The sequence below is a fragment of the Theropithecus gelada genome, chromosome 14, assembly GCF_003255815.1.
Source record: "Theropithecus gelada isolate Dixy chromosome 14, Tgel_1.0, whole genome shotgun sequence".
NCBI lineage: Eukaryota > Metazoa > Chordata > Mammalia > Primates > Cercopithecidae > Theropithecus > Theropithecus gelada.
The window spans coordinates 50,372,841-50,382,795 of NC_037682.1; the positions used below are offsets into that span (position 1 = coordinate 50,372,841).

Here is a 9,955-nt window from a genome sequence, read left to right on the forward strand (position 1 = left end):
GCATATTAGAGGAGTTGGTGGGTGGCAGCTTAGTCACCCCTTAGACCAAACCATAGGCATTAAGACAGAAGAAACTCAGGCAGGGCGTGGTGCCTCACACCTGTTATCCCAGCACTTTGGGAGGCCTAGGCAGGCAGACAACTTGAGGTCAGGAATTCAAGACCAGCCTGGCCAACATGGAGAAACCTCATCTCTACTAAAAATACAAAAATTAGCCAGGCATGGTGGCAGGCGCCTGTAATCCCAGCTACTTAGGAGGCTGAGGCAGGAGAATCACTTGAATTCGGGAGGTGGAGGTTGCAATGAGCTGAGATCATTCCACTGCACTCCAACCTGGGCAATAGAGTGAGACTCAGTCAATGGAAAGGAAGGGAAGGGAAGGGAAGGGAAGGGAAGGGAAGGGAAGGGAAGGGAAGGGAAGGGAGAAGGGGAAGGCGAAGGGGAAGGGGAAAGGGAAGGGGAAGGGGAAAGGGAAGGGGAAGGAAAGGAAACGAAAGGAAACGAAAGGAAAGAGCGAAGGAGGGAGGGAGGGAGAGAGGGAGAGAGAGAGAGAGAGAAACTCAATACCGTCTTTCTAACTTCCCAACTGAAGGAGCACATTTAGTCTGAGTACCTCAATAAAGTATTCAGAAGGGAATAGCCATGATAGGACAGCTCTAGAAACTCTACTAAGAAGAATAACACCACCACTCAGCTGGTATTTTAGGGCACCTACTCTTCCAAGCGCTGTATGGTGTGTGCCCAGTGGTCACCGCGGCGAGGAGGTCATGGAGGAGTTTCTGTCCAGAAAAAAAGATAACTACTGGAAGAAAGGAGAGGAGAGAGCAAATGCCATCCCCCCACCAGCCTGTGGGAGGGAGACTCGAAGTAGGGTTGAATGAAACCAAAGAAAAAAAGGAATCAGCCTAGCTCAGTTCACTGTCCTCCCTGCCAAATGGTTGCCCTGGGACCCAGCCCAGAAGGGTCGCTGCTTCTCTGCAGCAGGTGTAATCCAGAGTATAAACTACAGCATGGAGCAAATTACATATGCAGAGCTCTGTCTCAGATCCCAGCCTGACCTGGCTTGCCTTCCAAAGGCAGTGTTTGGAAGTTTTCACTTCTAAAAGGGCAAACACTGCCTCTAAGTCCCAGAGCTTAAGGGACAAGATGCTCTCTGGCTGAGCTCCATGGACAGCCTCAGTTTCAGATTAAACGGAACCCCTCAAAGGCACCATATCACCGTCTGCCCTGACCCCTGCAGCCAAAGTCCCTGACTTAAAATATTCCCCACTGAGGCCAGTTTCTTAGACCCATTGTCAGAGGTACAAAATATAGGTTAAAAGGGGCAAAAGTTGGAGGAGGCTAGAGGCTGAGGGTGGGGCCACACCAGGGATACATTTGTGCATATTCATTGAACAAAGCGGGTGCATGTTGCATACATGTCGCTGTCCACAGGTATACATGTTGAAAGTATGTGAATGGTTGCGTGGCTATCCTAAGAAGAGTATGCGCAAGACTGGTGCAATGGACAGGAATGCGTGTATGCTGAGCATGTGAGCGTGGGTGCACTGCGAGTGTTTGTGGGTGGCCATGGCCATCCTGTCTATTCATCCCCTGACTTCCTGCCTCTTCTCCTGGTTTAAGAGTGGGGTCCCGCAAGCTGTCTCCCTGACCCTGGTCTAGCCAGATTGGGTCAGTCAGAGTCACATTCACTCCAGTGTTGTGTGAGGGCTGAGCTTCTGCCCTGCTCCAAGCCCTGAGAAACCAAAGCCGAATGACCCACAGAGAAGACACCCCAGCTGGGGACAAGTCAGGTCACCTTAGAAAGCCTGAGTTCAGATAACACTCCCTAGCCCCAGCTTCTGCCTTCCTGGGTTCACTCTGGCACATCCACTCATCCACATGCAGACTGGCTCAGCTCACCTGGAGGCCTTCCTGCCACACACACACAGGCATTTCCACAGGTACAGACACAGTCCACCCAGGGCAGCAGGTGCCACACAGACAGACACCTGTGGCCCACTCCAGGCCACCACACACACTCTGAAACACTCGTTCACCCACACTCACACCCTAGGGCACATGCTAGAAAATTCCACATGTGGACATCCCACCCAGACACACTCCCTCACACTGGCACAAGCTCCCCTTCACAAGCACTCCCACTGACACACTTACACCTACTATCCAATTAGTCACAAATCTGCACTGTTCCCAACTAGGTTGGCAGAGGCATCACCAGCCCCTGAGTCCAGCTAGGGGAGCTGTCTACTTACTTAGCGTGCGAGAAAGGCGGGTGGTGCGTGCGGCCAGTGGTGGCAGGGCGCAGCTGGAGCTCCAGAGGCCGCGCGCGAAGTGGCCGCTCTGCCGGCCCAGCCTGAGGGGCCGCCCCTGGCCCCCGCCCCCCGCCCCGCTCTCCCCCACCCGCCCTCTCCCAGGCGGCCGCAGCCTCCCAAGGACCTTCCACAGCAGCGCGCTCCCTGCCAAGCCTTGGTCCCGCGTCAGCCCCGGCTGCCTGCAGTCTCCGCGGGACTGCGAGGCTATTTCGGTGCCCCTGGCGGGGGAAACATGGCGCTCCCTCCCATCTGCGGGAGCGCTGGAATGGGGACGCGGTCAGGCCTAATTAGAGACCGGGCTACCCTGGGCCAGGAGGCAGGCACCAGGGTGATTGCCCGGGAGCCGCGGAGCCGTCCGGGCAGGGTCGCCCGCAAGGTGCCCCGCATGCCAACATCTGGAGAGGGGAAGGGAATGTGCCGCAATCGTTTCCCTTGGAGCTGAAACAAAACAAGGAGGGATTTGGGTACAGTTCACTTGCTCGGAAGGAGGAAGCAGCCCGGCTTTGATCGGTCCCAAACACCTAGAATGAGACCGCAGGTGCTCCCCTCTGGAACCTTGGTCACACACACCTAAGTCACCCTCCACATCCTGGACCTGCCAGAAATGACCAGGGGTTGTTGCAGAAACTCCTTCTAACTTCGTCACATAAGATCAGACCCCACCCCGACCCCCGTCCTGGACTCTGTGAAATAGCTAAATCTAGAAGAACTTGATTCCCACCCAAAAACTCTGGAATGTGGCATTATTGACCTGGAGGAAAGCTTCCAGGTCATTTCATACAACCCCCCGCTCCCGCCCCATCTTGCTATGAGTCCCCCAGAGCCCAGAGAATCTCGACCTATTGGAGGTCCTCAAGCAAAGGCAGCCCCTGGTCTCCCTTGAGCCCTGTTCGAAAGCTTGAACTCTCTTATTGGCAGAAAGTTCTCCTTGACATCTAACCTAAATCTCTCACATGCAAACTATGTCAATTTGCTCACAATATGTATTCAGGGAGAAGGAGTTCGACTCCGTCCCCATGACAAAATGACCACGCCAAGGTCCCGCTGCAGCTTTCTCTTCCTTGATGCTAATAATCTCTATTTCTTTTTTCAGGCTCCGGCTGAAGCTAACTGCTGCTCCCTGGCTTCGAACACACAGTAGCTCTCTGACATTAACTCTCTTCCTCAGCTCTCTAGGGACCCAGGGCTCAGAAAATGGCCAAGCCATTCCTCTCAGACAAGCCAGCTTCGACTCTACCCTGCAGTCATCCAGAACAGCCTGATTCTACTCCCCAAGTTCCCTGAGAGGGGCCTCAGTTCCTGTCTCAACAAGTGCTGTCTAGGGCTGGGGACAGGGCTTGGTGCCACCTGGCTGGGCATTACCACTGAAACCGCAGTCTTACTCAAATGGGCAGAGTTTGCAGAATCTTCTCTCTGAGTCTGTTTCTGGTAAGGCAGGTGGTATGATAAGAATAGTCTCAGTCAGGAGTGGTGGCTCATGCCTGTAATCCCAGCACTTTGGGAGGCCAAGGCAGGTGGATCATGAGGTCCGGAGCTTGAGTCCCTCATGGTAAAACCCCATCTTATTAATAATACAAAAATTCGCTGGGTGTGGTGGCGTGTGCCTGTAATCCCAGCTACTCAGGAGGCTGAGGCAGGAGAATCAGTTGAACCACGGTGTTGGAGGTCGCAGTGAGCCAAGATTGCGCCACCGCACTGCAGCCTGGCAACAGAGTGAGGGAAAGGAAAGGAAAGGAAAGGAAAGGAAAGGAAAGGAAAGGAAAGGAAAGGAAAGGAAAGGAAAGGAAAGGAAAGGAAAGGAAAGGAAAGGAAAGGAAAGGAAAGGAAAGGAAGAAAGAAAGAGGTAGGGAGGGAGGGAGGAATGGAAGAAGGAAGGAAGGGAGGGAGGGAGGGAGGAAGGAAGGAAGGAAGGAAGGAAGGAAGGAAGGAAGGAAGGAAGGAAGGAAGGAAGGAAGGAAGGGTCGGTCTCCACTTCTTCCTCAGAGAAACCTGGTTTTGCATCCTGCCTCTACCACTTTCTAGTGATGAATCCTTGGACAAATCACTTAACCTCTCTGAGCGTCAGTTTTCCCATATGTACATTGGGGAACATAATAATCTCTGCCCAGCTCATGAGGTTGTTGAAAGTATGAAGTGAGGTCAAGGATGTAAAGCACCTGGAAAACTAAGATATTTTATTATACGCTAGAAATAGAATGAGGCTTAGATCATAAACAGATCGATGTTAGCAAAAAAGCCTCAAAGATCTTTTTTTCCAGGCCCAAACTCTGTGTCTGGGTTTCAGGGTAAGAGAGGAACAGACTTGGTTTGTTAGATGTTCCCTGGAGGCACTTGGCATAAATGCCCCCACCCTCCACTTCCCAATACACACACACGCACACACACGCACACACACACACACTCACATCCACGTTCCCAAATACGTACGGCACAGCACAGCCTCCTGGACTCCTGGACTCCCCATAGACCCCAGCCACCTGGACCTTCGCTGGCCGCCTCTCCATTGCTGGGGGGCCGCCTCATGGCTCCAGCCTTGGCTGCAGCAACTCCAAGTCTCCTTATGGAGGCCCCTGTAAACAGCTTCTCCCCCTTTGCCCATCCTTCTGGGCCATGGCCCTGAGAAGGCCTGTGACTCAAGGCAAAGCTTGTCCAAGGCAGTTCAGTACTGAGGCCGCCCAAGGGAGCTCAGAGTTGAAGCTTCCTCCCCCTCAACCCCCTCCCCTCTGCCTGCCTGACTTCTCAATGCTGGGCTGTCCTGCTTAATTCTTAATGGAAATTCCATCCCCGGCGCCGGCCCTAGTTGGCTCAGGGAGTCCAGACCTGGGCCAACAGCAAACTCCACCAGAGAGACTGGGCCTGTCTGGCCATATAAACACACTTAAACACATATATACATGTGTATATACACACACCAGCAGCAAGACATGCTCAGAGACATTTACAGACTCGGATATTCTCATCCAGACACATCCATACGCAAAGATAATATACATTCTACTCATTAACATTTATTGCGTATGTGAGAACTTCATAGGTATCAATTGCTCTAATCCTTAGAATAGTACTAGGTTCTGGTATTATCCCTATTTTACACATGAAGAAACTGAGGCCCAGGTAGGTTAAGTAAATTACCCAAGGCATTGATAATAATAGCCTAACACATGAGCACCAGGAACTGTGTTAAGAAGCTTGTGTGTATTGTTTCATTTTGCTGCCATAGTAAGCTTTTATAAAAGTTATTATTATCCCCATAATACAGACACAGAAAAGGGAGGCCAGGTGGTTTAAATCACCTGTCTGTGGCCTCACAGCTGGTGAGATGGAGACTCTACACAGATACACATGGGAACGCTTATGGATGCATAGAAAGACACACAGGTAGAACATGCTCAGAGGTGTACCCACAAATAGCTTATTTCACCTAAACCAAAGTAGGTGCCTCAGGACTGGTCCAGAGCTGTATCAGGCAAAGGTCCCCTCCAGCCTGACTCCACATTCTTCTCCTCTCCAAATGGCCTATCCCAGATCCACCAGCTTCACACATCACTTTTGGAAGGACAAGTTCAGACCTAAATGGACGAAAGACTTCAGGTTTACACTCCAGTCTGCCAGGTTCATAGTCAACCCCCAGCCGCAGCTCCAAATTGTTTCCCCAGTATCCCCTAGATAGTCATTGAAAGAAGCCTCAGCTACACTCTTCTGAAGGGATCACACTTCCAAGGAGGGAGCACCTCAGAGGCTCTGAGCACTGACCAGCCTCCAATGCTTGGATCCTGTCCTTCAGGCCCAGATGAATATAAACAGGGCCCTTGGGACAAGGCCTGTCACAGGAGCCCCAGCATCGGGTAGAACAGAGCATGTGTTGCCCGAGGGAGTTGAAGTTATACTGTAGGAAGATGGCAAAACCCTGGTGGAATGAGAGGAGACAAGGGTTGGAGCCAGTCCATTCCACCCTCTCCTGTGTCTGTTCCACCACATACTTATTGTGGCTTATTGGCCACATAGGGGAGGGCAGAAAAGTCCTGTTCCTTGTGGGACAGGCAGTGAAGTCCTGAGTCCAGAGAGTTGAGAGGACAGACATGCAGGAGAGATCCAAAGAGTTCAGTTCACCAGGAGCTTATCCACTGCTTGAAGCTTCCATGTTACGCTAGATATCTCCAAGGGGCAGGAGGTGTGCTGGCCTCAGGCCTCCTTCTAAGCAGCCACAATAGAAAGTGCCTAAGAAGGCCTGTTATAGCCAGAGTAGTCTCTATTGTCTCTTGTAGTTTCCCCCATCCCCAACCCAGAATTCCTCAGTTGTGTCTCTTATCACAAGCTCATCCACCCTGTAGTCAGAGAAAATAGCCCATCATGGCAGTCCCATGGGGCATCAGCATTGGAAAAGAGCTTTTTGAGGGAGGACTGCTTAATCTCCACAAATGAATAAGGAATCGTGGTGATTCAGGCAATAGCTCTAAGAGGGGGAGATATTCTGAGTTGAAGAGTTTGCATTTCTAAAACGTTCCCAGGTGATGTTGATATTACTGATCTGGAGATCATGCTTTGAGAACCGCTACTCCCTAGAATAAGAGAGTCAGGGACCATCCCAGTTCAAAACTAAATTTCCAACCTAACTACCGCGTAAAAATGATTTCTTCTGAAAGCTCCTTAAAGAAACAATGTACAATCCTGGGCCAGGAGCAGTGACTGACACCTGTAATCCCAGTACCATTTTGGGAGGCTGAGGTGGGAGGATAAGTGGAAGCTAAAAGTTCAAGACCAGCCTAAACAACAAAACTAGACCTCATCTTTGCAAAAAATAAAAACTCAGCCAGGAGAAGTGATGTGCACCCGTGGTCCCAGCTACTCAGGAGGCTGAGGCAGGAGGCTAGGAGGAGGACTGCTTGAGCCCAGAAGCTCAAAGTTACAGTGAGCTATGATCACACCACTGCACTCCACCCTTGGCAATTGAGTGGGACCCTGTGTCAAAAAAAAAAAAAAAAAAAAGAAAAGAAAAGAAAAGAAAGAAAAGAAAAGAAAAAAAAAACAAAAGGAATTTTTAACTTTTCAGCAGTTTGTACATTTCCTTGCCTAACTTTCCTCTTCCCGACTTCTGTGTCACCCCTGCCATCTGTTGGTGGGTCTTTCATGGCTCTGTCATGTCTCTCTCTGCCCCAGTGCACCTCAGGACAAAAAACGGCATCCTCCACTCTGTCCTCTACCTGCACAGAGAAGTTATCAAGATGAGGAACCTGCACAAAAATAGCGATGACCAGGCAGGCTCTCAGTTCCAGGGATGGAGATAAGAGATCAAAAGGTCATAGTGATAGCAGCTGAAATCCAGCCCCACCCTTAGAGATGGGCAATGGGCATGGGTCCCAGTACCCACAGCTGCAACCTCCAGTATCCCTCTGAGACGTGCACATCGAGATGCTGCCCTGCCCCTAGGATGGAGAGATAGGGCCCTCACAGAGGACAAGGAGAAAAAGTACCAGACAGGCTGGTGCAGATGCATCATTAGCTCACTTGGGCAATGGCTCATTTATCTCTCTAGGCCTTGCTCTACAATTCTTTCAAGAAGGAAAATGTTCCCCAACTCCCAGAGCCAGTGTGAGAACCTGTAATATAATTAGAATGGAGAGACAGAAGGGACAGCAAAGCCCTCAGAGATCTCTGGATGCAGGGGTTCTGAAATTTTATGATCCACTAGCATCACCTGAAGGGGGGCAAAATGCAGAGTCCAAGGCCTCCATCAGTGGTTCTGAGTCAGTAGGTGGGTGGTGTGCTGGAGCCCACATGTACCTCTCTTCCCCAAAGTGAAGTTCAGTGACTTCACATTGTTAGCTTGAACTTGGCCAAAGTAGGAGTATTTATTTACACTACAGAAATTGAGCAAACACTATAAATTGGGGTGTTTTGTTTTGTTTTGGAAAGTCTGTTGTTGGTCATTTAGCAGCACACCTTGGGACATTGTGGGTCTCTATTTTCTAGTATCCCAAGCAATTATGATGCAGGCCAACTTTGAGAAACACTAATCTAGTGATGAAGTTCTAACCCAAACCCCTCGTAGTACAGATAAGAAAACTGAGGCCCAGGCAGGGGAAGAATCCCAGTCATGGCCTCTGTAGTAAGCTGCTCAGTTCAGGTTGGTGGGAGCTGGGGAGCAGCCCTGCCTGTTTACTTGACGCAGTGCTGTGTATGTCTGCTCCACCAAATACCTGTTGAGGCTTATTGGCTAAGTGGGGGAGGGTGGGAAAGTCTTGTCCCTTGTGAGCCGCATAGGCTGTGTAGGGTCAGTCGCACCACTTCCTCCCCAGTTTCCTTAACCCCATGCTCCTGGGGAATCCCAAGAGACTAAGCAGTGGCCGTGCATCCTGAACTAAGATGGAGTCCCCATTTCTGAAGCCTAAAAAGCAATACCTTTCCAAAAACAGCAGGACAACCTCAGCAAAGTCATGGCCAGGAAATGCTACTTCTGTCACTGCCTTGGTGCTAACTGAGGAAGTGACTCACATTGGACCTTCCCTGGCTCTTTAGATTCCCAGGAACTTGCTCTGTCTTGCCTGGAACAGCTTCTTGGGTCCTTCTGGAAGGAGGACAGCCGGGCTGCAAAAGCCATTTTGGCCTCTCCAGCTCAGAGTCCAGTGTTTCTTCCATTTCCTGTGCTCCCCTCAGGGAGAAAGATGGGTATGAAGGTAATTAAAGAAGTGAGGTCTCGGGAAGAGAGACAAAATTATAATAACAGTGACTACATCGCCATGTATTGAGTTCTTCCTACATACCAGCCCTGCCTGTACTAAGTACTTTCTTCCATGTTTCATCTTATATATGTCTCACCACAATCTAATAATATGTATTTATTACTGGCCCCACTTAGAGGGAAGGAAGCAGGCTGAGAGAGGTTAAATAGCTCCCCCAAGATCAGACAGCCAGTTTACGGAAGGTCAGAGATTCAAACCCAGTTCTGCCTCACTCTAGGCTCCTCTGGTTTGTTCCCCACTCCACTCCATCCCCGTTTTTTTTCTTTCTAAGACAGGGTCTCAGTTCCATCCCCCAGGCTGGAGTGCAGTAACATGATCTCAGCTCTATAGGCTCAACTTTCTGAGCTCAGGTGATCCTCCCACCTCTGCCTCCCGAGTAGCTGGGACTACAGACATGCGTCACCAAGCCAGGCTAATTTTTTGTACTTTTAGTAGAGACAGGGATTCACTATGTTGACCACGTTGGTCGAACTCCTGGGCTCAAGCAATCCTCCCATTTGGGCCTCCCAAAGTGCTGGGATTACAGGCATGAGCCACTGTGTCTGGCAGCCCCTCTAGTTTCAATACAAGTGCAGAGGTTCACCTGAGACAGGAGGAAAGGCACCTGCTGCTGAGAAGGGCAGAATGGGGGCAGAGACATGAGAAGGCCTTTTCCCAAAGTGAGAGGCTGGGTAATTTGTGGAGAAGAAAGGAGTATAAGTGGGAGTGAAGCCTTGAGGAATCAGGGATAGGACACCCTGGCTCCCATGGGAAGTGTGGAAAAGAAAGGAACAGATTAGGGATGAAAAAAGGAGCCCAGCTGGGGCTTGGAAAACATACATTTGAAATGAAACCAGTGAGGATAGTGTGTACAAGCCGGTACTTGGTGACCCCAATCTGACTCACAAAGTTACTGTGGGG

At 50.5% G+C, this 9,955-nt stretch overlaps 1 protein-coding gene across 2 annotated transcripts in view; it reads right to left on the bottom strand.

Annotated features, from left to right (window-relative positions):
* The window catches only part of INSC (INSC, spindle orientation adaptor protein), a 133,330-nt gene extending 128,452 nt beyond the window's left edge, over positions 1–4,878 (bottom strand). The window contains exon 1 of one of the 2 annotated variants that reach the window (XM_025356937.1): positions 4,743–4,878. In XM_025356937.1, coding sequence (XP_025212722.1) covers positions 4,743–4,838 — 96 coding nt within the window. In that variant the 5' untranslated portion in view covers positions 4,839–4,878. Of the gene's footprint in view, positions 1–2,255; positions 2,322–4,742 lie in introns of those variants that run through there. The other variant, XM_025356941.1, reaches the window with a different exon arrangement.
* Between the last annotated feature and the right edge of the window lie 5,077 nt (positions 4,879–9,955).